Raw genomic sequence first — 27,983 nt, forward strand, 5'->3', positions numbered from 1 at the left:
GTGAGGAGAAGGTGGCGATTACGGGGCAGACGCGGGGCGAGGGATGGCGCCAGGGAAGAGGAGGGCTGGGAAGGGAGGGCGCAGAGGGTGGGAGGCAGGTGGATGGATGGCCCTGCTGAGAAGGACCGGGAAAGCAAGTCCCCATCCCATCGGCAGGAGGAGGGACGTGGGCATGGTGACTAAACTTCTTGTAAAAGGGGGTGGAGAAAGGAAAGGGAGGGACAAGAAGAGGGGAAAAAAAAAAAACCTGCATGTCAAGTCTGAGGAAATGCTGTGGGAACTACAGCCAGGCGCCTTTTTTTTTTTCTTTTTTTTTTTTTTTTTTCTGTCTTCTTCTTCTTCTCTCTTCTCCCCTCGTGTAGCTGAGAGGAAGGAAAGGAAGAAAGAGAAGTAACTAGCCCAAATGTGCCTCGCTCTGCTGCCGGGGCGCGGGGGCTTGGCTGGAAGGATCTAGTTTCTCTTCGGCGGCAGGAAAAGGAGCCAGAGGAGGAGGCAGAGACGGACACCCAGACATGCCCGTCCCGTCAGGCTGCTGGCTCCTTCTCCTTTGCCTGGCTGCCGCTGGCAAACAGGTAAGGCTGCGCTGCCAGGGCTGAGCCGGAGGAGGGGAAAGGCGGGTGTCGCATCTCACCCCGGGAGGTTTGTTTCGTCGCTCACTCAGAGGAGGTGGCGAAGTTGGAGCCCGCGGCATCTTCCACCGCCGGCACTGGCGGAACGGGGTTTAGCAGGACAGCTTTGCCTGCATTTTTTTTTTTTCCTTCTGGTTGTTTGGGTTTGGTTTTTTCACCCCCTGCAACTCACCCTGTCTCACAAGCTTCTCTCGCTTCTTTAAAAATCAAAATAGCCCAAACCCAAAGCTCCAAAGGAAGCCAGAGGATCTGCAGGCAAAACAGCCTGGTCCTGCCCAGAGCAGGGTGTGAGAAACCAGAAAATATTTGCAGTGAGGTTGCTGAGGGATATAATTTGCATGTAGAGTAAAAATAAGGCAGACTCCACCCTACCGAACAGATTTATTCAAGAGAAGCGTGAGCACACTTGTCCCTCAGACGTGGGACGAGCGCGTATGGTCTTCGCAGCCCAGCTACAGCTTTTCATCCCCCCGCCCCGAGGGGTGCAGCCCCTCTCCTGCTCTCACTGCCCCACCATCCCGAATGTGGGCAACCCCTGATCGGCCGCGGGAGGTGGGTCGGCGTTGGGACCCCAGGTCCACGGGTGGAAGATGGAGGCCCAGACCAGCTACGTGACTCGCTTGGAAGTTCACGTGCCGCTCGTGACAGAGCCTGGAAGCAAAGCCCAATCCCAGGTCATCTGCCCCAAAAGGGCAGCCCTTGCCTCTCAGGGGGAAAGATCTGAGCGAGGTTTTGGCTCTGCGGTTGTTTGCAAACACAGTGTGCTCTTTTTGCAGCTTCATGCGATGGCAGGTGGCTAACGGTCAGCGTGTTTTACGGCTGGGATCGTCTCTGGTCTTCCCCTGCTTTCAGAAAGACCGTTTTCGACAGCCAGCTCTTGATGAGTCTTGTGAATGGCGTACAGCAGTTAAAATTTGCAGAATCTTGCTTTGCTTTTGCTAATTAGACAGCTTAAAAATGATTCCTCTCCCTTCAGGTTATTTAGACCCTTTTAGACTGGCAGGTTGTTTGCAAATCCCATGCTACAGGCACTTTTCTTTTCTCCATTAATCAATGTTTGGCAGCCTCACTACCATTTGTGTTTCTTTCATTTGAACTTCTAGTATTTCTCTGTGTCTCATTATTCTTGATTAGTTGTGTCATTTTAAGTGCTTCCCTCAACATAGTGCTATAATTAGGCCATGGCTGGGTTCCCTGAGAGCAAGGTGCAGCTTCAAGAAACGAAAAAAAGATAAAAAAACGCATAACAAAACAAAAAACCCTCTGCTGTCTACAGCTTACAATTTAATGTCTGACCGCATAGTCCTGAGAGCTTTTCCTCTGGATCACTGGTCCTAAATACATTGCCTAAAACCACACAGGCCTTTTTTCCCCCTCTAAAACATATGTTTCATTCTGTCCACCCTCACTCCTTAGGCTTCTCTTAAATCGCTGCTTTCCAGGTGTCCTCCATATGTGTACGAATGAGCCTGCGTATTTCAGAAGCGATTTTTACGTCGTAGCCTTCAGATGGTTTGTCCCATTCCTCAGTATCCTCTGTATCTGTCTCTTTTTTTCCTGCCCTGGTGGTCAGGACTGGGATGAATGGAGCATGACGAGCAGAGACCTCAGTGTCCTTTGTACCTTTACTTCAGCTCACTAACCATCACATATTTGTTTCCTTCTGGAGCCATTTGGGTTTGGGGCAGTTGTTCCCTTTGGAATCTCCTCATTGCCTGGAACCTGCTCAACTCTTGACCAAACCTTGGAAATTCAGATTTCTATGCTGTGGCTCCAAGCATGTTTTGGATACCCTGGTCTAGGAGCCAGGAGGAGCTCCTCATCATTTCTCACCTCTCAATGCATAGCCTTTCAGAGGATGCAAAACAGGGAACTTGTGTTTATTTGGGGCTGATGTGTAAAGTCTTTCCACTGCGCTCAACATGTGCTGAATTCTGAGTCTGTAAGTGCTTGCACAGGGTGCAGCTTTCCATAGCCCGTGCCTTGGACAAGTAGCAGTACAAGATAGTAGGGGGCTCCAGGAAAGTTGTAGCGTAAGCTTACACAGGAAAAGCCATGCTTTGTCAAAGAGCCAGTTAATCTAATATCCCGTCCGCAACCGTGAGCAGGACCTGCAAGTCAAGAATGTGAAAGGAAGGCAAGCCTGGAGAGATGCTGTTCCCAGCCAGCCTTTCAGGTTCTTTACCAGACTGGTTTGAACGGTGGTGTCTTATAAGAGTGCTGTTTTCTGATGGAACAAATTGTGACAGTCGGTGCAGTAGGGCTGAAGTTTGTCTGATGCACTTGTGTTAGTTTAGGGTCCATAATACAGTGGGGTAGTGGTAGGGCAGTGATATTTGCAACATATTTCCTGCAAAGAATGAGAAAGACTTGGAAATGTGAGTTAATGAGTACTCATAATTCTGCTGAGAACAGACATGATCATCATCATCATTTTCACCAAAGAGGAAACAGGAACAGAGTATTCGTGACTTGCTCTAGGTCACACACCAAGCGTGGAGCAGAACTGCTGGAAGCAGGGCTCGGCCCTCCTTGTCTTGTGCTTCAGCCACAAGATGATCTTTCCAAGTGATTCGTCTTGGGCGCCCGTCAGAGGACGTGGTATTTTGCTTTCTGAGGCATGACCTGCTCAGATTCTTTGTGCAGAATAGTCACATCCCTTTCCTTGCTTAATACCAGTGAAGAGCATAGATGTTTCTGTCAGATGGGAGTTAAAGCCTGCAAGAATGTGCATTTGCAAATATGCAATAAACCAGTTGCCTCATTTAACGCCAAGGGCTCTTCTTCCCTCGTGTGGCAATGGGATGGGTTCTTCCACTACTCCATAATATTGACTTTATAGGGAAAGTTTGCTCACTGCAAGCATCTGGAATTCTTTGTAATACAGACAAAGTTTGCCCCAAATATAGATTATCTTTTAACTTCATAAAACACACAGTCTTTATGATGAGAGGGGGAAAAAAGAGCATTAAAACGTCTCCATCGTAGGCTCTCCTGGTCCGGTATTCCTGCTCTGATCAGGGCCAAAGGAATCATTCTGTAGAGCAAAACTTGTACAATATTTAAACTCCTGGATTTATTCTGTTGTTAACAGCATGGGTTTCAAAGTTACTGTCATTCAATTATATCACTTGTCAAAATGCCCTTGCAGGAACGGTTCCTGCCAGGGAAACTGGAAAGTCTTTCATTGCTTTGCAGTTTCCCCCAGAACACGTGAAAAATTTTACAGCACCTCACATAAAAGGAATATAATGCATATAAAACTGAACCAATCCACAATTTAAGAAACCTCTGCTGCTTCTCTTTTCATGTTAAGCATCATCCTCCTGATGTAATTTCTTCTTTGCCACAAATGGGACCAAAACAAACCTTCACCACATTTCGCAAGTCAGTAGAATTCAAAGCTTATCAGCCATCTCGAGGGTACTGACCAATGTCATTTATGGCACAGGGCTTTCTTCATGCTGTGCCGGCAGAGAAAAAAAAATGCAAGTAAAGCAGAGAACTTAACTGTGGCCCTATGGATCTGTTCCTGTTGCCTGCTACTGTCATCCCAAGTGCCCTCAAGCTCAGAAAAGTGGGATGTAATTTGACCGCTCTACAAGAACCAGTCCGGGCGGTAAAAGGGATGTGTGCATTACTAGAGTGTAGAAAATCAGAAAAACCTCAAAGTGGTGCCCTCTGGCATTTATACCTTAACGCTGTTTAGAGGAATCATATTTGAGTCACTTCGCTATGTTTACCCATCCGTCCCTTGGAGTTCAAGTGGTGGAAGACCCTGCTGTACTATGTACACGCATAGACGCAACAAAAAGGTAACCCCTGTTGCGAGGCTGTCCTCCTTTTGCTCCTCCCTGCCAACTTCCTCTCTGTATGACCGGCTCTCCAGGAGGTGTTTGCGGTGACCAGAGCCAGCAGGGTTCCTTCCACCGCGTGCTGTGACCACAGGCTCCAGACCTCCTTCCGTCCCACAGCCCGTGCTGCAAGGGGCTGCTCTGCAGGGCAGAGGCTGCTGGACACTTGGAGGGGACAGTTGCTTCAGATGCGGGTTTAGCTTACTGGGGGCGGGCACTGGAGAGAAGAGGGAAATGGAGATGGCTGGTTCATCACGTCCTCAGCTGCAGCCATGCTTCTTGCACAGGCTGCCCCCTTCCTTTCAATGGAAACTCAACTTTCCGGGCGGCGCTGGCTTCTGCTGCAGCTGCCCACCCTCTGGTTTAAGCGTGCATTGGTTGGCGTTGCCTGCATGGAGAAGCAGCTGCCCTGAGAATGGTTTGTTATTACTGATGGAAAACGCAAAGGCAAATATTTGTGAGTTATAAATGCAGTATAAAACTTAAGTGCTGTTTAACCAGGTTGCACTATGGACTTGGGTAGGCCTCAGTCTGTATAACACAATAGCCTGCCTGCAAGAACTTGCCCCTTTTTATGACTTACTCTTCTTTGAAAATGGTCCAAAGTTCATGTAGGAGAGGAAAGACTACTGTTGGACCTCCACAGGATGGAGCAGTGATGGCCGAACGTCGCAGGGCGGGCTGCAGGAGGGTCCTGCTCTGCAGGCTGTGCTGGCACCCAGGGCAGCCTGCTGTCGTGTCTGCTCCGCAGCAGCAGGCTTTGGTGTGATGCTTCAGCTCTGGGGAAATGCAAGTTTCCTGATTTTTCTTTGTTTGCGTGTCACTGCAGCGTGCAGTCACATTCGTGATGTGGTGCCTTGTGAAGGGCTCAGCGCCGCACCAGAGGATCGACGCTGACTTACACACAGCGTTCCAGGACATCCTGGTTTTTGTCCCATACCTATGCAGCCACCTGGCTGCTCTTCACAGTGCTTCCCTGGGTTACCTTTTTTGTTTGCTTTTTCAGGGTGTGGGTTCTTTGGGCCAAGGGCTTGGTTTTCTTTGGTGTTTGTACTGCGCTTAGGATGTCATGGCTGCAAACAAAGACAAAGAGTCATTAATCACCGCAGGATAGAGTCCCATCCATTTCCCATCGAAATCCGGGGAGGTCTGCCCATGAGGGCTGAGGAAGGGAGAGGATACATCTCCCCAGCCGGCTGCTGTCACACAGGTTGCAGCATCCAACCCTCACCCTTATTCTCCAGGTCCTCTTCTGCCCATGACCCCACTGGCATCCCTGTGGTGGAGGCGCGTTCCCCACGCCGCTTGGCCAAATGTGTTGGTGGTGGCTCCTCGCCGCTTCCCTGCGATGTCCCTGTAGCGGCTGGGGCAGGGGCTGCGGCGGAGGAGGGCAGCGCAGCGGGCAGGGAGAGAGCCCAGACCCAGAGCTACCTCTCAGCTCTGCAGAACCCGCTGGCTGCTCCCCTCTTAAAATCTAGATAAAAGATACCAGGAGAGGCTGTGTTCGGTAAAAGAGCCAAGCTGGCCGGTTTAATCCACCCTGCAAGAGCCAATTAGCCAAGGAGGGAGAAAAAAAAAAAATGAGGTCATTCACCCTCACCACTTTGTGGCTACTCCAAAAGAAAAAAAAGTATATAGGCTCCGTTCAAGAATGACAAAGAACAACATTTGTGACTGCAGATGGGTGTAGAATATATTTAGTCAGTGGTCAAAGTGGAGGGAAAAGAAAAAAAATCTTGCATGGAAAAAAAAATACTGTGAAGTTTTGTTAGGCAACCCATTAATCTGGAATACAGATAGGGAAAAATGTGCTACTAGGTTCATATGGAGTCCTAAAAATTGCTTATGTAGCACGCAAGCGAATCTATTTTGAGCATGTTATTTTGCCACAGCGAATAGTTTTGCCTTATGAGCAGCATGTTCTTCAGTAACTTTTCATTGTTCAGTAGCAAGAACAATGAGATGATTCCTTGAATCTGCTCTCACAGGAAAAAAAATTCTCCCCTGCAATACCACATGTAGTAAAACAGGCTGCTTACGGAAACCAGCCAAAGCCCGTTCAAATCAGGGAGGAATATTATCATGGACTTGACTGGCCCATGGTCCCCAGCAAAGCTGGTTCTTTGTGGGGACACCTAAGGAGGAAATGAACCAATTCTCATCCCAGTCCTGATCCCTTTAATGCAGGCGATAATTGCTTCAAGCTGGAGAAGGTGCAGATCTGATCATGCAATTCTTATTATAATTCACGCCAAGGCAGAATGGTCTGTAGGTGTTACGCACATCCCCTCTATGTGGCCATCGTCCAAAGTAAGGGCTACAGCCCTACCACTACCCTTCGTGTTTCTGCCTGCAGAATATTTATCATTTGTTTCACGTGCAATTCTAAAATCCATGAGAAGGAAGCCAAAGCAGAGCATCAGGCGGTGAAAGCAGGCTTCACCTCTTCTCTACAAGTTTTCTCATTCTCCCCGACAGCTCAGCTAGCATTGCAAGGTCTCGCCTCATCCCATAAGAGATTAATATGTTATGTTCCACTCTGGTGGCATGCTGGAAGGAAAGGGTACATAAACATAGAGATTTTTAAGCATAGAAAGTTCCCATTGAACTCCTAATCTGGCATGAAGAAATAGCCCAGCCCAAGAAATCTCTCATGGTCATTTCTTCATTAAGACTCAACTTCAGTTGATGAAGCATAGAAAAATAATCTGCTGAACTAAAATGCAAGAGGAGGAGCGTGCTCCCCATAAATGATTGTGTCTTTTTTATTATTATTTTAATTAAGCGTGAATGGGTGTAGAGTTACTCATGGCGAGCCATTGAGATTGTACCTGGAGCAGTGAGACTGCTAAGCTTTCCTCTGGAGCGCTGCTATCGCACCTGTTCAATCTAGAAGAGATTTGCCTTGGCAGGCCTTTTCACAAGCACATCTAGCTATTGGCTTTGGTAATGTCATTATCTGCAGGTTTTACTTCTGCTCATTATGGACTGCTGTCTTGCTCTCAAGCCTTTTTGTTGAATATTTTGGTTTGTTTAGCTTTTGGGTCTTTGCTCTCTGGTTCATCTTTAAAATATTCTGCCTAGTAGCTGTTAGCCTTTGAATTGCTGTGGCAGTGAGGACACGCAGGTTGAAGCATGAGGTTTTGCATCGAAGTGCAGGCAACACGCAGATGCCACCGACCGCCCAGCTGATGAAAATGTTAGGTCTACCCTTCTGGCTGTTGTCTGAAGATGACTTTACTTCTGAATGACGGATGCTGCGCGCGTGATGGCGAGTTTTCAGTCCACAGAGGAAGGCTGGCTGATTCACATGTTGGGTGGGTAGCCATTTCAGCCCTGCCATCCATCACCTCTGTCATCTCCCATCTGATATACCTGAGGTTCCTGTCTGCCTTACCCCCACCGCCCCGCTGCCAGAGTGGTCAATGCGGCACTTCTCCTTCACGTAGCCTGACAGCTAGAAATAACTCTGGTGGGTTTGCAATTGATGAATGGTCCTTCCCGTTGGTGGAGCAGCACCAGTTGCTCAGGTGTTTGCTTTTTGCTGCGCGCTAAAGCAGAGGGGCAAGGGGACTAGTCAGGACGAGGCTTTTACCGCTGTTTGCCCTCTTCCTGGCTGCAAGTTACACTTTTCTCTTCACCTCTTTATTATTGGTTTTAGCCTTCGTGTTCTTTCTGGCCTCTTTAGGTATTCAGGCACTAGCAGGGTTTCAAGGACCTATTTTTAAGAGTGAAATAATATTTAGTTTTTGGCTGTTGCCATTTCCCGGCTATATTTTACCACGTGGTGGTAGTTCTGTGATGTGGTTTACTGGTCACTGGAAAGTTGACATCACCAAAAGCATTTCATTCACAATCTAAGATTTTCGTGATGAATTACAGACCTGCAAGTAAATAACTGGAATTGCAAAGCTGTGACTTGCGTGCTGCTTTGATTGAATTTTTGTCAACAGTGAAGACTGTCTATGAAGGAACTGTTGCATTCAGCATCCATGTGATTATGATTAAGTCTTTAACATAAGACACCTCTTTCCCCTTATAAACTTACAGTTGTAAAAATATCCAGAGTCATTCATTGTGTGTGTTAGTATTATGAGCCTCGATAGAGTGCCTGCGAGCACTGGATGCAAAGCAGCGCCCATTGAGAGACAGAATCTATTTTTATCCTTAAATAATTTTTTAGAGAAACCTTTGAAACTGGCAACGAGCTGAAGAAATCTGCTTTTTCGCTTAGCGATGCTGCTGACCCAAATCAGGTGGGAAGCTGGAAGGGCTGTGGGCACAGTCGGGAGTGACTCGGGAGGGATTTGAAGGAGAAGCATCAGCAGACGACTGCAGAGGCTGTCCTAGCTGGATACCAGGGCACTGTGCTTGCAGGGGCTTCTTCAGATCAGGAGATGTTGGTCAAAGCTCAGTCCTCTTGATGAAGGCAAATAAAGCCCCGAATCCACAGAAATATTATAGTTCTACAGCAGGCAAGACTAAGGACCTCAAAAGCAAGTGGTGTGAATAAACTCAGTCTCTAAAGTACAAAGAACATGTGGTGTGCAAAGCGGGACACACCGTAGTTGGCTCTCCCGTAGGTGCTTTTCGTTCTAAAAGGAGAAAAAAATGTGCCTTGCTCAGTGAAATGATGACAAATGACTTGAATACTCTCCAGAAACAACTACACTGAATGAGAAGGTGTCATCTTAAGATAGTTACCCCCTTGACGTGTCCCTTTACATCTCAATTTTTACAAAACTAAGATTATCGCTAATGAGCAATTCTCATTGAGGCCTCACTTTCTTGTTCAGAAGTGACATGGGAAAAGACTGTGGAAACCCCCAAGCTTGTTCTTCCAGATTTTTTCTTTTAAAGGAAAGAGGCCCGTGCAACTCTATCTTCTCTGAAATGTCTGTCTGAATATTCATCTGAGCGAGAATGTAATTTTAGCATCCATGACACACAGCTTCTGCTGCTATCCGATTGCTCAACGGCACCAAGAATAAATATTTCCTTAAGCCTGAGGACAGGAATCTGAATGCTGCTGGTTCCTCCTTCAGAAGCACCTGTGTGTGTGTGTTTTTTCAAGATCTGAGTAACACAGTGGTGCTTTGTAGCTCTGAGTCATTGAAGCTCTCCGACCCTGCAAGCACACTCTTGCTCGGCGTCCTTTTCAACAAATGGAGGGGGAAAAAAAAACACCACCAAAACTGAAAAGGCTCCCTGCAGCTTGACACTAAAACACGGTCCTCCTGCAAACCTTGACATAAGCATGCCTGTTTTTCCAAAGTCAGTGGCGCTACATGAGGTAGCTACATGCTTAAAGGTAAGCAGGTGTTGGCGTGCTTTGCCGAACTGGATCCAGCAAGCCCGGAGGGGGTTTGTCTTTTTTCCCCTGGATTCTTCCCCAGTCAGATATACTTGTTCTGGTGTACTGTTAATCAAGTGGGAAAGCTGACTGGTTTTTAGGAACTGGTGCAAACTTGTGTGCTTCGCACACTTTTTAAGTAAGAAATTAAATTTACACGGGATACCTAGAGCACTTTGAAGCACTCATTTGCATGTGGTGCTGGGATTTAACGGACAGCTTCATCAACAGCAAGACTGTTAAAGGAAGGAGCAGGCTGGGTTTTGTCTGATTTAATCACTTAAGAGAAGGTAGACACCTTTGCATGTCTAGATAAGAGCTCCATGATGTCCAAATGACCCACAGGCCAGCACCCGATGAGAGGAAGGATGTTCCAGGGGTTACGGGGCGAACTTGAGACTTGGGAGACTTGGTTTGGTTTCCTGTTACCTCTGTAAAGCCAGCCAGCCTCCGGGTGTGAGTTCCTCATCTGCGAAATGAATTGCACTTCCCCGTCTCAGAAGGACACTGTGGCGGGAATGCGCTGCTGATGGCGACACGTCAGGTCATCGTGCTGCCAGCAGCCCCCATGGGAAGCTGATGTACAGTTTGATGATGAGACACACGCAGTCCCCTGGCAGAGGGTTAAACAAGGGATAACCAGACTTCAGCGGGGCTGTGCTAGTGATGGTTTTGTGAGTGTTAGGTTGATGGTTGGACTCCATGATCTGAAAGGTCCCTTCCAAGCTAGGCAATTCTATGAAGTTCAGCTCCCACCCTAAGAAAACCCGAAGTTGCTTTTATTTCCCTTCCTGTCCTCTCTCCCCCCAGCTTTCATGCTCAGCAGGTCCAGCCAGTCCGTACCAGGCCAAAATCCTTTGCGAGGAGGCTGAGCTCACGTGGGGGTTAGCAAATGGACACCGAGAGTCTTGTCTTTATGTCATTGAGCGTAAATCAAAGGAGGGAGTAGTGCAGCTCTGTGAATGCACTGGCTTGTGTGAAAAGGGGAAGGACTACTTATTGACATAGAGTGTAGATTTATGCAGCTGCAGCTGTGAGTATACCGTAACAATAGTCCTCTATACAATAAAATAAGGAGGTACGAAACAATTTCCAAAAGGTCGCTGAGCTCTTGGAGCAAAAGGTGACCTGCTGTCCTGGCCTCGGCACCAAGGGATTGCTGCTTCTCCTCAGGCTGAGTTGTAATTCTCAGAAATTATTCCAGACCCTTTAGCTGAAAGCTTTTTAGCAGATTTGCATATCCTTCCTTAAAAAGGATGACTTTGCCCTTGTTTGACACTTCAGTAATTTTTTAGTCTTTTCTTCTAAAGGGGAACTATCAAACTGGGGCAAACAAGGAAGAAGACAACATTCTGTGACAAAAAGCGAGTGACAGGTCCCGTTGTTGGTCTTATAACTTTTTTTGCCTTTTTGGATGGCTGGGAATAGGGAATCAGTCGCTCAAGACCTCCTTTCTGCTGTGTGGTCCCGCAACGTTGCCTCACCCCCGTGCTGACCAGCTTAGTGTTCTAGCAGACGCCGCCTGAAGTGCTTTACAGAAAACGAGTTCCTTCGATTACAGGGGTGTTTGCAGTGTTTCCCCTGGGACACTGAGCGGTGTCACTGTTCAGCTGCCAGCCTGGCCCGGCTTTCCACTTCCTAGAACAACTCTCACCTCGCCAGCACTGATCATTATCCTGTGTTTCTCCTGGGAGGTGCTGCGCAAGCAAAAAATGCAATGTTTGTTCTAAAAAAACGTATAATCTAATCACAAGAAAGGTACTACTAATGAATGCAAAGAGAGAGACAAGGAAACAATGAGACAACAGAAGATTTCTTGCAAGACTAGACTCTTAAGTTGACTGGGGATTGTTGTAATGATAAAAAATGGCTGTAAGTTGTTTATAACCTGCAAAAATATAGAAAATCAAGACCTCTGACTTGAGGTACTTATTCTGTTCCAAACACAGCTAGAGCAGTTTTGATAAACAGGAGTCATGCACCAACCCATAGCTCAAACTCCAAGACAGAAGGTGGTGTTTTAGAGAAAATTTTTAAACTTTTATGGTACAAGACCCTTCCCAGCATTAGAAGAGGACAAGGTGCTTAGTGAAAAATATTTTCTATTTAAAGAGATTGCTATTGCTGAAACTAGAAAAGGAGGAAAGAGAAGTAAAGACTTGGAGGAAACAAGGGGAGAACACTAAGCAGAGGAATGGAAACCAGTATCAGTAGGCACAGGGCCGTCATATGCTATTAGACAGCAAAAGTTCCCTTTAACCAGCAGCAGAAGCATTATTGCAGCTTTCTCCAAGTAAATGAGATTTTAACAACTGTATACAATGGCAAAAGATTCCTTGCTATGGGCCAGATTTTGAATCACCTTATCTATTGCAAGATCAACAACCGGTTGTAAGGTGTTGAGTTTGCCTGGAGGACCACTGCCAGGAGGCTCCTGGGCAGCCAAAGCAGGGTCAGCGAGGGACTAGGCATGGTGCTTGACCGGCCAGGATGGCCAGCACAAGCCATGCCCTGAAGCCCATCCGAGGGAGCCACGTGTGCTGGGCTTACAGGTAGGACAGGTGAGAGCAGGGAGGCGATGAGAAGGCCCGTAAGAGCTAGAGGCAACACTGCTACCTGCTTTACAGATGTTCTCTCATGTAACAGTTTCAGGTGGTTTGTGTTGTTTGGTTTGGGTTTGGATTGCTTTCTGAGAAGCAAAAAGCTGTTGGCTTAACTGTACCAGCTCTCTGGATGGCTACCTCAGCTCCCTGAGACCACCTCTGCAGGACACAGTGGGAGCCATAAAAAGCTGCAAAATTAAAGCCCAGTATTTTCTGGAGCTAGCCAGGAGTGTTGTGTATCCCAGTGGGAAGCTGGGAACTTCTTCTTTTTCAGGCGTATAAATCGTTCACCTCACTTGTTTGCTTAATGCTATACATTAAAACTGTCAGTTGCCCGGGTCTTGGTTCTGAGGTCATATCTGTGGAAGAGACTACAGAAGTATCTCTGTGCCAATTTTTTTTTCTTTACAATTGTTTTAAAGTCATAGATCTCAAATAATAGAGTACTGTAAGAAAAGGTTATATAGCAGGCCAAAAGTTCATGACAAATTGCAAGATTGTGTTATTTACTTATCACCTGGCTGTATTACAAGTCTATGTGTGTACAGCATCAAGTACGTATTCTTAGCGTGTCTAAAAAGTGCCTTTGAAGTCATAAATGTTGGGTAATTTTTACTGCTTAGCTATCCAAGATGCTATACAGAAGAAAAGTTTTCCTCCTCCCTGCCAGCACTCTGACTAGGTAGGTCTGAAGCTCTCCAGGTAGATTGGTTCTCATGTCCTCTCTCTCCTTCTCTGCTCCAGTTGTCACTACAAATCACTCCGCCGTGTGAAAGCGAACAACACTATGAATACTCTGGACGGTGCTGCACAAAGTGTGAGCCAGGTATGTGAGTGCTGGGCTGTACCAACTTCGTAACTGAAAAGCTCATTAGAAACAGCTCTGCGGGTCAGTAAGGCAGCTTGCTCTTGTGACTCTGCTAATCTATTGGCACATCCCCTCGCAGGTGCATGATTTCAGGCTTACGAGTGCCTTCTAGGGCAGGAGTGGTCCTGCTGACCTCAGCAAAAGCCATAGCAGCTCTTTAGTTGGGATAGCACTTAACCACTGCGGGAGACGGAAAGCAGCTTGATTCTCATGCACGTAGATAGGGCCGTTCCCAGGCCACGAGCTCCGTGGACATTTGAGTGCCACACTAAATGCGGGCCAGGCTGAGGAACTGAAAAGGTGGCAGGAAGAAATGATTGTCCACAGCAGCATTAGCCCAACCTGTTATTTTCACTAAGCTCCTTGGACAGCTGGTGTGCGACTTGCGAACCACCTATTTGTCCTTCTCTCGCTCACAGGAAAGTATATGTCTGCTAGATGCACTGGTACTTCTGATAGCGTGTGCCAGCCGTGTGGCCCAAATGAGTATATGGATGTCTGGAATGAAGAAGATAAATGCTTACTACATAAAATATGTGATCAAGGTGAGCTGTTGGTACTGAAGAACCTTTTAATCCAAACTAGTGAAGCGCAGAGATGGGAAAGTGGGTCTAGGGAAGTTGCTTTGTTCAGATACACAAGACTGGAGGCTGGGCTTGCAGAAGAGCCTGGTGGAGAGGGAGATCCCCAGACAGCAGAGATTCTGTGCTGTGCTGAGCACCACGACCATAGTCTCCGTAGTGCTGATAATGAGTTTCTTCACTGGGGCCATTCACTCCTGTGAGTTGATCTTAAAGGTTAATTAAACCTTTTTTTTGCCCAGCGTACTGTGCATTCAGTTCCCCTAATGCATTTGTCTCACCCTTGCAAAAGCTCTGTTTATTTTCTACAGCAGCTACATGGAAAAGTATTTCTGAGGAGTGCAACCAGTGAGGAGCCCCGTGCTGATCAAGGGTCTCCCATGCTTCTTGAAAGATAACGTTTCCTCTAATGTGAATGGTTTTGCATCTGGTATTTAAGCAAAGCAAATAGGTAGAACAGGAGGGTCATAAACTTGATGCTTATTATCAGAGAGGTTTTTACTCCCATCTGCTTTCTCTTTTAGGGAAAGCTTTGAGAGAAGTGAACCCAGGGAACAGCACGTTCCAGCGGCAGTGTGCTTGTACGATGGGCTACCACTGGAATGAAGACTGCGACTGCTGTCAGAGAAATACCATATGTGCTCCAGGATTTGGAGTTGAGCATCCTGGTAAGATACAGAAAGGGGACGTATGAAGTGAAACGACCATCTCAGGCCTACAGGGTGAGGCTGGCATCATGTGGGTTGTGACATTAGAGAGGATAATTTAGACTCTCAGATGTCTGTCAACAGAAGATGCATAGCTGAGTTATCATTGATACTGCATATAACCCTCCTGGACTATATGCATTTGAAAGCTTCTGCCTCTAGCATAAATAATGTCTTGGATCAAGTGATTTTTGCAAGATACCACATGGACATGGCAATAGTCACAAGGTGCATTTCTAATGTTTGCTGAGGTGTCCAACTGTGAGTCACTAGGTCATGCATTGCTCCGGTATTCAGAGAAGCAGTCCATTGGGGATGGTTCCTGAGGTCAGATTTGAAATCAGTTTTTGTCCAGTAACGTTGCTTTGACATTTTATAATGTTATAAGCAAGTTAAAAGTGATTAGCACCTTTCAGGTAGCACAAGTATTCTGTTTTAGATGACTCATAATGCAAAGATTTATTACGGACATTTAATTTAGTCTTAAGTCTGATCAAAACCAAAATGGCAGTGTTTTGTGGGTGGAAAATAAAGACAGTCAAATTCAGAGTAGTAATGAACATCGGGAAGAGCTGTGCCAAGTATGAGGAACCCCAAATAAGCAGCACATAATAGAGTAACGGAGGATGAAATGCTGCGTGGGCCTGCAGCACAGTGGTGCTGTTTTTTCTCCAGTCTAGCAGATCCTGGTACAGCATTGTGTTTACTGTGGCTTCATCATAGAAGTGACAATACCTGTTAGCGTCACTGTCTGTGGCATAGCGTCAAGGAAGTTAATGGAAGGGGAAGGATTTAATAGCTGTGTGTTATTTTACAATAACTGCAAATGGCTCCTGGTCATTTCTCATTTTGATCCTGTAGAGAGGTGCTCAGGTGAGACAAGCATACTTTTTCCTCCTTACATGCGACCGTCATTGCTGCTCTAATGGAGGCTGAGATCCTTCTCTCTTCAGGGAAGCTTTCAGGGGACTTGTGGGAGGGGGGTGGTGTGTGGAACGGGAGGATGGGGAGCACTGTCACCTTACCCTCACCTGAAAGGAACTCAAAAATGAAGTTTTTCTTCCTTTACTACACACAGTGCAACAAGACAAGGACACGATGTGTGCACCGTGTCCCAGAGGCTACTTCTCAAGGGTCGCTTCATCCACCGACAAATGTAAATCCTGGACCAAGTAAGTCCCTGTATCTTGTAAAAGGACCACAACAGCCAGAAGGTAGGGAGAAGCTTGGGTGAAAGCATTTTTCAGCGGGGTGTTTCAGGCTGTCTGCAGGGCGCACAGAGCATCTCTGTTGGCTGTGCAGGGATAAAGTCACTCTCACACTGAAGCTAAAATTCTCCTTGTGGGGGAGCAAGAGAGAGCAGTAATAACAGAACTGCTGAGCTAACACAGCTGAAAATAAAGAAGGTATCTGAGCTTCTTAAGGGTGGGTTCTTAAGGGGGGTATCCTTCTCAAGGATAAATGTTGTATGTTACAACAGAAAGTACTGCTCTGCGTAAGTGTAGGAGACATAACAAGCTCCCTCTTTGAGAACCTAGCCTCTTTGTCTTTCTTTTTCAGCTGTACAGCTCTAGGAATGGCAGAAATAGTGCCTGGGACTGACAAGTCAGATGCAGTTTGCGCAGAACAGAAGATGCCTGAACCATCGGAAGATGGTATGCATCCTTGTACAGATTATCTGTTAGAAAGTACTGGGAAGGAGGAGGGATGTGTTTCCTAGGAGTCTTGGCTGGCTTAAAACTCCATTCACATTGTGGATGACTCTAGGGGTAGCATCTGTAAACCAAGACAGCGCTCTTGGAAAATCCCAATTTTAAAGATTACTTTAAGTCTGGTACCTCTAGGGCCGATGTCCACTGCTAAGCAGAGCTTTTATACCTCCCACTGTAACTGCATGGCGAACAGCACTGTTGTTATACTTGCGACCTCCACCACATTTACAAATCTCCTTTTTTCAGCCTGCTAATTTCCATACACACATGGAAATTACACGTACCACACATGGTACAAGGTACCAGCCTCTCTCCGTGATCCTTTTATAGCAATGGATACAGCCTCAGCTGAATGTAGCTCTTCTTTCTTGCCCACTGCCCATTTCCTTCTCCAGTGTGGATATGGTACCAGGGAGGCTGCTTGCCTGGCATGCAGTGATCCTTCATAACCTGAAATAAAGGACAAATTTTGCCATGTGAATTCCATAATCTCCACGAGACGTATGCCCTCTGTCCCCTGAGGGAGAGCAAGCACAGCCCTTGGGCTGCTAGCACATTGTAAGGGGACTTTCAGAGCAGCATGGCTGGATCACACCCCTCTGAGACACCAAGACTCTGTTTTTTATGGAGATGACTTGGTACCAAGTACCTTCAGTAAGGCTGCTTGTCACTCTAGCATGAGTGCTAGGGCTGTTGTCCGTATTAAGAAACTGAAAATCAAATAGGAAGGAAGAAAACCCCCCTCCTGTCAAAAAGCAGGTAAAATGAGCAAGGATTTTCATACTGCTGAGTGCAAGCTGCATGTTGACAGCACTATCTTTTTCACAACCTGCAGGAACAAACAGGATCTTATACGTGTTGATTGCCATCTTGTTTTTTGTGGCGCTAATTGGCATTGTCATCTTCATCATATACTACAAGAATAAGGGAAAAAAGCTGACAGGTATGTGATAGCTAATGATATTAATGAATGTGACAACTGCATGGCTGGCTGTGCACTCTGATTTTACGGATAACCACCAGGTTAAGAAACTCAGGAGTTATTCTGGAAGTTCTGTGCTACGCCAATGTCTGTCTGTATGGATATACTTTAATGAGCCCAAATCCAGGCTTCAAATTCCTTCCCTCTAGGCAGGGAGCGTATTACACTTATGCATAATGCATATCGCTCGGTACCCTCCTGCAGCCCTGACCGTGGGGTGACCACCTTCGGGGCGGACATAACCGCTGTGTGGATGAAGGAAGGCTGGTGCTGAGGGCTTTGATAGCAGCACGGCCACTCTGCACCACGTCGCACAGCAGATCCTATAGCCAGGGGGAAGCAGGGAAAGACACAGGGGGCTTTCACCACCTCCTGTCTCCTTTTCCCTTCTTCCCCTGAAACCTGCTAAAATATGGATGGGCTAAAATATGGATATCAAGACAAAAGCCTGATGTGTTTTTGAAAATGTGATGGACGCAATGTTTTTAGCTGAAGGCCAAAGTTCTGATGAGGTACAGAAGAAATACCAGAAGGAACAGAATAAATAATAAAAGTAGAAAACCAGAAAAATTCTATCAAAGGCATACTGGATAACAGTGGGGCATTGAATATATTATAAATGTGATGGAAATACCTCCAATAGTTACTCAACTCTGTGTTAAGTCCTGGATCTCCTTAGTTAAGGACATACTCCTATTGTTCTGTCCATTTTTTATTTTCTCCCCTTACACACAGAAAGCTTTTTCTAGTGTATTTTTTCCATCATCTCCTTTCCCAAGCCCTAGCAACTCATGAAATGTTTTGGGAGCAGTGGAAGGGAAGAGAGCAACCTTCTCTTGTAAAGTATATTTCAGCTTGTGTTTTAGAAATAGGCTGCCTCTGCCACACTAAACGCGGGTTGTGCTAAATCTGGAATTCCTGGGATGGGCTGGAGGAAATGGTGACTCTCCTTGCAAACCAAATACTTACGATGCAAAGCAGGTTTGGCGGGGGGATGCTCATTATTTGACATTTCTACTGCCCTGCTGCTCTGCAGCGACAGTCCTTCATTGCCTTTGCGTGGTAAATCCTGCTAACCGGAGCCCCTGAGACTTGTAGGCTCAGGAGGAAGCTCTGCCTGCTTGGGGACTGATGGTAAATGTGCAGTCTTAACATCAGAGGAACAGAGTCATTGCTGGGAATGGCAGTGGCTACGTAGCTGATCTATCTTCAGACATACAAAACCAGCACAAGCTTCAAATGTATACTACTAGACCTGGGTCCTACAAAATCTCCTGAAAGTATAAATAGAAAACAAGAAGAGTTGCTAACTCTATTAAAAGTTTCAGTCTTTAACCATAAAGCATTGTTGGACTTAAAGCTTTTACTTGGGAGATCCTCCGATTAAGTGAATTTCTCCACTAAGTACACCCTGATGAAGTGGAATATGCTGTACTTGAGCGTGCCATCCCGTGGTTTCAGTGGCTTACCCTCTTCTCTCCAGGCTCCTCACTCCTGTCTGAGAATGGTCTATGGGCCATCCATGTGACTTCTCTTGAAATAGACTGTCCGGCTGCAAGTGGGTCGGTATCGGGCCAGTCATAGCTTGGTGTGACAAATGACCAGGAAAGAAACCCCATTTGATGTGGAACACAGTTTAACCGTGATCTATTTTAGGAGCTTGGAAACATTTGTTCCATAGAAATATATCCCTGTTCCAGTTACAATGAATCCTCAGCTGGACTGACGCTGGGACACTTGAACAGTCAGTAAAAACAGTCTTGCTGGTTTTCATTTAATATGATATTGCGGGTTGTAAATGACTGTGGGTGTTTAGGTCTGCGGCTAACTTCAGTGCCTGCTATACGTTACAGCTAGTCTTTTTGTTTTCCCTACAGCAGATCTACAGAATTGGGCTAACGAAGTGTGCAGCCAAATAAAAGGAACAAAGGTAAAGTCAAAGACACTAACATTTTCTCTCTCTCTTATGTTTTCCTCATGGCATTCCTGAGACCCCTCCTGAAGCAGACTTCACATTAATGTTTGGCTGGAAAGCAAGTTTTAAGTTCCTCAAAAAATGCTCACAGCTTTGGCTTTTTCAGTCTGGTTTTCTGTAAATGTGAGGCGTATGAAATCACCATGCACAAATAGTTTCTGAACCTGCTCTCTGGTTTCAGCCAGTTTTAACAGTGGTAAAAGTCTCTGTGATGATTAAATATTTATGAGGAGAAAGTTAAACATGAGCCCACCAGTTGCTGAACACTTGAGACTCTGCCTAGAGAGAGCCTTTCTAAATCCTAAGAGAAAGGAAAGCTTCGGTTGAGTTTACACCTTTTTACATACTACAGTCCTCACAGGGGAGAAACTTGGATTTGGGGCAACACCAAGAATGCCAGACATGCAAGGCATTAAGCGCAGAGCCATCAGATGAAGAAAGTGGCTGTGAGACCCCTTAATGCTAATGCTCACGGAAAACCCTCTTGTCCATTCAGCTGTGAAAAAAGTAAGGCCTTTCAAGAGGTTTTGCTACAGAACGGCCCTGGATCCCATGCTCAAAACACTCAGATGGGGGCACAGGTTCAAGTTCATGTGCACTGCCTGCTTCACGCCATGGATGTGGACTGAGATGTCCCAGGTGCATGTTGTCCTCACCACCCTGGGATTTACCTCACCATCTAGGAGCTTTGTCTAGCTTAGCTATCGGAAGACTTGAAGACGAAAAAAAAAACCAAACCCCCAAACCCACCTTTTTGCGCAGGCAGTTCCTCTTTTGTCTCATAAGTGTTCATGCAACGTCCTGCATTGGCAGCTGCTCAGATCGTCCGGGACGGAGCAGTGAATCAACAGCAATTAGTGGCTGGCAGCATTTTCACTCTCTCCTCCATCCGGGAAGATCTGAACAGACACTAGAAATGAAAGGTAGCGGTTCCCAAATACCCATCATTACAGCGCAAATTGCATGAACTGAAGGGAACCCTTGAAGTATTTCCCACCCCTTTTTTGTGGAGCTGCAACCAAAACTGTAGCTTTCCTTTGACAAATACTGGCAACATGACATCAGGGGCCCTTGCGTTTGCTGCCCTTACATTTTCCAGGTTAAAGCCACCTTGCCCATGTGACTTCTGTTTTTTTCTACCTTGTCTTGGGTCCTCTGAATCAACTCGGTTTCTTTCTTTGATCATTAATGATAATAAAGATTCTGCTCCCAGTAAGGCCTTCACAGATCAACAACCCTGCAGACTCATAGATGATTTGGGGGGTTTCAAATGTTATAAGCAGTTAGGTAGATCTTACTGATGGATGGTCCGTAACGAACAGCAGAATCCAGCAACTCTTGTAGATTTATTAACTCTCCAGTGCCTTCTTAAGAACTAGGACTAGTCGTCTCCCAAAATTAAATGTTATTGCCCCCCAGGCCACCAGATTTTTCTCTAAACACCTGCTGAGCCCAGCATCATCGGTCACCGTTTCACAGCAGAACAAAATTATACTTCAAGACTCAAATATAGTGGTGTGCTGCTCAACCTCAGCAGCTCCACACCAAGGAAGGACTTGAGATCTGCCTGTTCCTTCTTTATCTAGAAAATAATCTTCTGCTGATCTATTCATTAAACATGGGTTTATTTTTAATTTCTTTCAGGAGACCCACAGAGATGGATTTGTTACCGTGAACATCACAAATGCTCCTGTTCCCCAGACCTCTGAAGGCGTGTGTCTCCTGGGCCCTGCTGGCTCTCCTGCCCCTGGAAACCCATGCTGCACCAACGGCCACGCTCCCTGCAGGAACGGGAGCCCCGGCACAGTGCCGTGCGAGGTGGGAGGGAGCCTCCAAGAGTTTTCTGTGGCACCTGAGACTGATGATGACCATTTCCCACCAGTTCCCACGGAAGATGAATACACGGATAAGGATCTCAATACCACTGATTATTTATCTTTACTGAGTCGGACTGCCAGTAAAACCGTGTCATCATTTTCAGAACCAATGGAGGCAGGGGAGAACGACAGCTTAAATCAGTACTTCTCAGGCGTTGGGAGCACAGAGGACATATCAGTCCCTCAAAGCTCTCACCCTTCCTCTGACACAGATGGGGCACACATTGCCACGGACAAACTTCTTCAGAAATCTTGCCAACAAGCCCACAGTTGCCTGAAGGAAACAGGCAACAAAGACACAGATCGTTTTGCAACAAACTATGACTCAGAGAAGATCTGTGTGAGGTGTGGCATTTCATACAGGGAATCTCCCAGAAAGTGGAGCAAACCCTGTTGTGCTGTGGCTGACAGTGCCTCCACCTCCCCAGAGACTGGAACCTATGCACAGTGCACCTATGGCTTGAATTGTCTCTCTGCTGGTCAGAGCACTCTCGCAAGTGATCGTGGTATGGAAGGTGCATCTTCGGATAGTACTAACGTGAGGTACCAGGGCACAAACAGGAGCACTTCAGGGAAAAACAGCAGCACTTCAGACCTCCCTCCAGCATCTGGTAAGCCCATTAGGTTTGACCTGTACACAGTTGCAGAGGATTGTTCTCTGTGCTAGCTCAGTATTATTCAGAGGGTCTGATTTAGGAGAAGGAGAGAAGAATAAAATGATGCCTTTTTCACTTAATTGCCCTGAAGCTAATCTGAAAAACAAAACTGAAATAGTAAGGCCATTTGGTCTGTAGTGAATTCTGCAAATAATACGAGCACTGTGAGGGACCGCTGTCCTGCTCCGATCTAACCAGCAATGCAGAACCCATCTTCTTGCTGTCACTGCAAAGGCCAGGCAATTCTGTTACTGAAGTATTTTGGTGATAGCAGGTGTGTGTATTGCAGAAAATTTTGAGGGAGTAGGGTATAGGGACCTAGAGGCTGAGTCAAGAAAGGCTGCATAACACTCAGATAGACAATTTTCCACTCAACAGACTGCACACCCGTTTTTGCCATTAGGTTTAAATCTAGTTACAATTATATGGCGGTCAGTGAAACTCCAGCTGGAGCTGTAACCTGGTGGCCACGATTGGGTCTAAGAGATTATGTTCAATTTTCTGTTTTTAGCTCTTTCTTTGTTTTAATTTGCTGGAATATAACCGTTCACCTAAAAATAATTTCATACAGATGTTGTTTCTCCATATGCAAGCCCTCTGTCCCCTAAACAACTCTGGAACACTGTCGCCAATTTATTAGTTGACTACCAATTTACTAATTGAGTAAATATATCAAAATTGTCAAATGAAAGCAGGGGAAAAAAAATCACTGAAGCAAAACTAGCAGAAGGGAAGTTATGAGCCTTTTCTGGATAAAACCTTCCTCCCTGAGATTTTTTTTCAGTATAAAAGTCTGCAATCTGCCTGTCATGTGTTATTAGTCATTTTAGATTACAATCTCTTAAAGTCAGATGCTCTACTTTCATTTATGTCAATGCACTGCCAACTGTAATGAGACCTTAGTTTTGACTGGGACATAAGTATTACTGTGATACACACAGCAGTCGTAAGCAGTTGCCCTTCTTGAAAACCGTGTTGTGCCTTTGAGTTTCTTACGGAGACATTCTTGTCAGTCTGCCAAAACCCAAAAGCAACGCTTTTGAAGGCCCTTCCCCTCTCAACATGCGTACTATGTGGGAATCTGAAAGCGTGCAGCGTTCATCTTTCTAAGAGCAGATACTCTTTCGTCTGCTTCAGTTTCCTGACACAGTTTCACTGCCTGGTCTGTACAAAATTCAGCAGTAGTAAAGAGAACATAGATTATCTTTTTTTCTTGTTGTTGGAAGGTGACTGTGAGGTACAACTGAAAGTCAAGTCGTATTTGGCACTGCAGAAGTACTGCTTTTCTTTCTAAATCTGATGCGTAGAGGAAGAGAAAATACTAAGGAACAACAGGGCAAACAGGAGAGCTTGGATTTAAGCGATGTGCTCGAAAGTGACATCTTAGATCTGCAGCACAATTCTTTATATGGGATTTTAATTGTGTCTGTGCCTTTGGGTATGTACATGCTACAGTGCCATCTGGTGAAACTTGAGCACAGATACAGCGTTCCTAATTTGTCATTTTTTAGGCAGGACTGCCAGCAGGTACTGACTGAGCTGTGGGCAGTATGAGAGTGTGCGTTAGTTAATCTGTAGGTAACACGGCTTTCTGCAGAGGGTTTTTTCTGTCCACAGAATGGCGGTGCCCCACTGGCCGACACCTGGTTGCACAAGGAGAGGGACAGGGATTAGCCGTAGCTTCCACAGTGAAGTACCCTGGCCATGCTGGGGCTGCACATGAAGCTGCAACGGCATCGGTCATTTTGCTGGGCCTTGTGAAATGCCCAGGTGGAATAAATGTGCATGCACAATAACTTTCTGTAAAGCTTCTCAAAGCAACTGAAGCCACCAGGCTTTGCATGCAGTAATGCTAAGACAGAACGGTACAAAAGAGCGTGGGTGAAAAATGGAAGAAAAAGGCCATGGGTAATTCCATGAAGTTTTGATTTTGGTTCCCTAACACTCACAGTGACAACAGAAATTGCAAACTCTGTCCTTCCCATGAAACAACTCTAGATGACCAAAGTAAACCTCTGGACAGGTGCCACTTACAGGGGTCACCACTAGAGATGGAGGTAAGCCTTCAAGCGCTCTTTCAAAACCCCCAAGCCTGGAGGCAGTCAGAAGATGAAGCGTCAGTTCATAACCACCTTAGGTCTTGTGTAGGGCTACAGCATAAAGCACGAGTGCAGGAAGACTTAGGTGACTCACGATCAGGAATGGTTTTGCAGAGCCTTTCACTTCCATATCCCAAACCAGCCCACTTCAGCAGCAACAAACCACCTAAAGGCCATTAGATGGCTCAGAGAAAACTAATCACCTGCATTGTTCCAGTTCTTAGTGAATAATTACCACAAAAATTAATCTGTCGTTGTATCATTAATATCATCAGGTAGTCTGAAGAGATCAAAAGGCTGAAATGTTGCAGAGAAGGATGCCTTCGCTTATCCTCTGAAGTTGTCTCTTATACTTTCTAGGTTGGAAGCACATCTCTTAGTGCAGTCCAGGAAGCTCTTGTGTCCACTTTCTGTGCTTTTAGGCCTCAAATACCCTTTTGTTTCAGCACTGAGTCTTCACAAAGCAGCAAGGATTTGCCACATTCAACTAAACATTATAAATGTGTTAATCTGCCTTTTTTTTTTCTTTTCCCTCACCGCTGTCACATATATTTCTAAATTCTTGATCTTGTACCGAGCACTGGTAAACTTTTCCACAGTACCTTTTGCGAGTGACAGGCAATCTATATAAAGGCAAACAGTTATTTTTGTACTCCCATTATGCCTAACATTTGTGTTGATGGCAAACAGCCGAACGAAATCGAACACAGGGGAAGCAACTGGCAGGGGAAAAAATCCCGCAGAGAAAACTTTTATTGACACCTCATGTTAATCAACAACACTTGGAAAGAAAGCAGAGAGCTAGCAGTGCAGTGGTTTAGCTCAAATAAATAGGATTGCTTGAGGGGGGCTGTTAGAGAGATGCTCGAGCACTAGCCAGACTCAGTTGTGAGCAGGCACAGGTCCTAACTCGGCACAGCAGGAGCCCGATGTCCATTGCTGATGTGCAAACATCACCCATAACTGCTAGAAAAACAACATTTCTCTGGGCTGGGCCATGCTTGGCTGCAATGAAAATGGGAACATCTCAAGTGTTGAGGAACGTAATGAGGAAAGACACAAAATGTCTGAAAGGTGTCGTATCAGTCTGCAAGTAATGATTAAGTAAAGCACAGCAGGAAGAACATTTCTTAGGAAGAGTTTTCATAGGCTAGGAAGATATCTTTTCTTTTTTTTTCTTTTTACTTTGTTGCTTCAGTTTGTTTATTTTTCAAACTTTAACCAGTTTGTTAGTTTGTTGTTGAAAGTTTGCTCTTAGTTATTTTCTTTCTGCTCTGAGGGAAGTTTATTAATTCCCAGAGCCTGGTCCTGCTGTCACACGAGTCAGTGACCCAGTCCTTGAATGGAAGAAAGATTGAATTTATACTAAAAAATCTCTAACTGCAGGCAGACTGACTCAAACTGTAACTCCGTTAGGTTGCTATAATATAGACTCTGTTTCTTCACTGGAGTCAGTCTATATCCAGGTAAATCCATGAGGGCACTAGGTGAGCACCGGAGTGTACCTGCGTGGAGGATCAGGACAATATAAGATAATCGTATAAGCTCTGTATCATTTGGACGCTGTGTGACTGTATGGTCTGATGTTAAGTCTTTCAGTATTTATTCAATAAGCCTGCTACCTATCCCACACGGTAGGATTGCTTGTTTACCAAAGGGGGAAAGAAACAACCCAATGTGATGCCTGTGACTGTAACAAAAAAAAATGTAAAAAATTTCATAATTAGAAATAATGACCATTTCCTCACAAACTGTGGGCAGAAGCAGTTTGGATGCAGCTTGTGTGTTGGGCAGCACAGGGAACATGGGATGGTGGCACTCTCTCTTGCTTCCCAGAGCACGATTGAGAGGGAAAATGTTTCCCAGCCTCCCAGACAGCTCCCTATGGATGACAGGCTTCATCCCGAGGAGGCAAAAATGGAAATAATGAAAAGGTCCAGTGGAAGGCATTGATTATGAGAGCATCCTCCTGTCACGGGGGAAAAAAATAATGGAACAAGAGTAAAGCCACCACAGCGGATTAAGTTCACTGCACTGTGCGTCCATCTCGTGAGGGGAAAATATTAATCTTGTGTGTCTTCTTTTCTCCCCACTCCTTCCCCAGGAAATGTGACTGGAAACAGTAACTCCACCTTTATCTCAAGTGGACAAGTAATGAATTTCAAGGGCGACATCATTGTTGTCTACCTTAGCCAGAACTCCCAGGAGGGGGCTACGGCGGTGGGGCCAAGCGAGGAGAACGTGGGCAGCCCCGTGCAGGAGGAGAACCTCAGCCGCTGCGAGACGTTTGCCGGCAATGCCCAGCACTACAAGGAGAAATGTGCCGAGCTGCAGGGCCCCGGCCCAGGGAGCGGGGGGACACGGCGGACCACCGGCCAGCTGGCCCAGGAGCTGGGGCCATCCCGCCATGGCCAGGCCTCGCAGCCCGTGCAGGAGGAGGGGAGGCTGGGACACTTCTCGGAGAAGGTGTTGAACTGAGGCGGGCCAGTGTTCTTGCTGTGGGCCAGGGCTGCCTACATCCCGGGTGTCATGACAGATTCGGAGACTGTTGCTGCTCCTGGTGTCTCCTGGGAAGTTTTACAGCTGGAATGGACCCTTGTGGCACAGATGGTGGTGGTGGTCCCGCCGAGGAGGTTGCCGCTGGGTGTGCTGCCCCATCGCAGAAGCAGTGGCAGGGCTCTGTCCCTTCCCTCACGGGGCGGCGGGCTCCCCGCCTGGTCCCAGCTCCCTGGCAGCTCTTCCCTGGCAAGCGGCAAAAGGAGGGCCGAGGAGATCCTTCAGGCGCGCGGGGACTTGGCGAGGAGGAGGGCAGCGTTGGTGGCCAGGAGCGCAGGGCACTCCCGGAGAGATGACATGGCGGAGGGCCGCACTGAAAGGGGCCCCCCAGCTCTGCCTCGGGGTGATCTTTTTGCAACTAAGCTGCACCCATTTTGCTGGGTCTTGGGCCTGCCTGATGCCTCTGGTGGTGAAGGAAGCGGTGGCCACGTCTGCTGCTGAGGCTGGTGCCGCTGCTGACCTTTGCCTCCCTGTGGGGATGAGAAAGGTGGTGTCAGCCCTTCCCATCCTTCCCCAAACCAGCGCCAAATAGGTGTAATACTTCCCCAAGTCCATGACAACAGGGAAGACAGAGCTGATACGCCTTACAAGCATATCAGATTAATCCTGAGCAAAGAGCATTTATGGTTTTGGACCCTGATTCACCTCTGCCTTATTGCACCTTGCTGGAGGAATTCACACCCCTGAGGATGAGTGGTGTGTGCCCGGCGTGAATAACGTCACTGAAGTTTAAGATGTAGAGCTGCTAGTGGATGGAGGAAGGGTCTACAATAACCAGCTGTGGATACTTACTGAGTGACAGGAGAGGGAGGGATTACCCAAAGATGGAGAATTTGGTCAGGGTCAAACACATGTTCCTTCATCTGCCCAAACAATTTTGTCATTTGCTCTGATATTTTCATTAGTAAGCAGAGCTTTACTTAGGTAGTATGAAGCTATTTCCACAGCTCAGCCTGTCTGAGCTGAAATCAGAGCATAGCCTCTGTCACACTGAGAGCTAAAAAGCAATGGAACCAAAGGGTTGGATTTAAAGAATAATAGTAGCTGTGGTTAGAAGGGAGTCTCAGCTACTCAGCTGGCTTTGGTTCAGGTCCTGTATCCTGCAGCCTCCTCCAGCAGCCACTGTGGAGAGAGAGGTGAAGGGACCAGAGACTCAGGGAACTCCCAAGAGGAAAAGATAACATTTTTAAGGATTTCCTGACAAGGGGTAATTTTCTGACATTCTCCTGCACATGTGAGTGCTGCAGGAGGCTATCTTCAGTCTGAGCCTTCAGGAAGGTCAGTGCTGTGTTTCCAGTCAGACAGCAAAGAGATCTCTTATCTAGTGCGATCTCATCTGCCCTGACGGAAAAGGTCTCTGGTAAGGAGGCCTTCTCTCCGGGGAGATTTTTAGAGCTGAGGGGTTCACTGCATAGCTGCTGTGTTTGCAATAGTACTGCTCTGTGGGTGAAGAGCACCTATAAAGCTGACAAAGTGGCCACTGTGTCACGATGAGCTTCTCATCCAAAACCAAAAGGATAGGCTTAGCCAC

The 27,983-nt window shown here is 46.5% G+C and overlaps 1 protein-coding gene across 2 annotated transcripts; it reads left to right on the forward strand.

Moving 5' to 3' along the window:
- Positions 1 to 344: 344 nt before the first annotated feature.
- On the forward strand, positions 345 to 27,961 carry TNFRSF11A (TNF receptor superfamily member 11a). 2 transcript variants are annotated; one of them, XM_054192946.1, is made up of 10 exons: positions 345 to 572; positions 13,184 to 13,265; positions 13,727 to 13,852; positions 14,413 to 14,556; positions 15,674 to 15,767; positions 16,156 to 16,250; positions 17,143 to 17,250; positions 19,167 to 19,219; positions 20,909 to 21,752; positions 26,001 to 27,961. In XM_054192946.1, the coding sequence occupies exons 1-10, from the start codon at positions 513 to 515 to the stop codon at positions 26,372 to 26,374; spliced, it is 1,980 nt and encodes a 659-aa protein (XP_054048921.1). In that variant the 5' UTR covers positions 345 to 512; the 3' UTR covers positions 26,375 to 27,961. The 2 variants fall into 2 exon arrangements, with proteins under 2 accessions (XP_054048921.1, XP_054048922.1); XM_054192947.1 differs by having other exon boundaries at positions 19,170 to 19,219.
- The last annotated feature ends 22 nt before the right edge of the window (positions 27,962 to 27,983 follow it).

Source organism: Rissa tridactyla, chromosome 2 (assembly GCF_028500815.1).
Source record: "Rissa tridactyla isolate bRisTri1 chromosome 2, bRisTri1.patW.cur.20221130, whole genome shotgun sequence".
Lineage (NCBI taxonomy): Eukaryota > Metazoa > Chordata > Aves > Charadriiformes > Laridae > Rissa > Rissa tridactyla.

What these genes read in the sequence shown, in the direction of transcription:
- TNFRSF11A (XM_054192946.1), top strand. Translation starts at nt 513, where the DNA reads ATGCCCGTCCCGTCAGGCTGCTGGCTCCTTCTCCTTTGCCTGGCTGCC. An exon ending in TGGCTGCCGCTGGCAAACAG is followed by an intron (nt 573 to 13,183) that starts GTAAGGCTGCGC and finishes TCTCTGCTCCAG; the next exon opens with TTGTCACTACAAATCACTCC. An exon ending in ATTTGGAGTTGAGCATCCTG is followed by an intron (nt 14,557 to 15,673) that starts GTAAGATACAGA and finishes TACTACACACAG; the next exon opens with TGCAACAAGACAAGGACACG.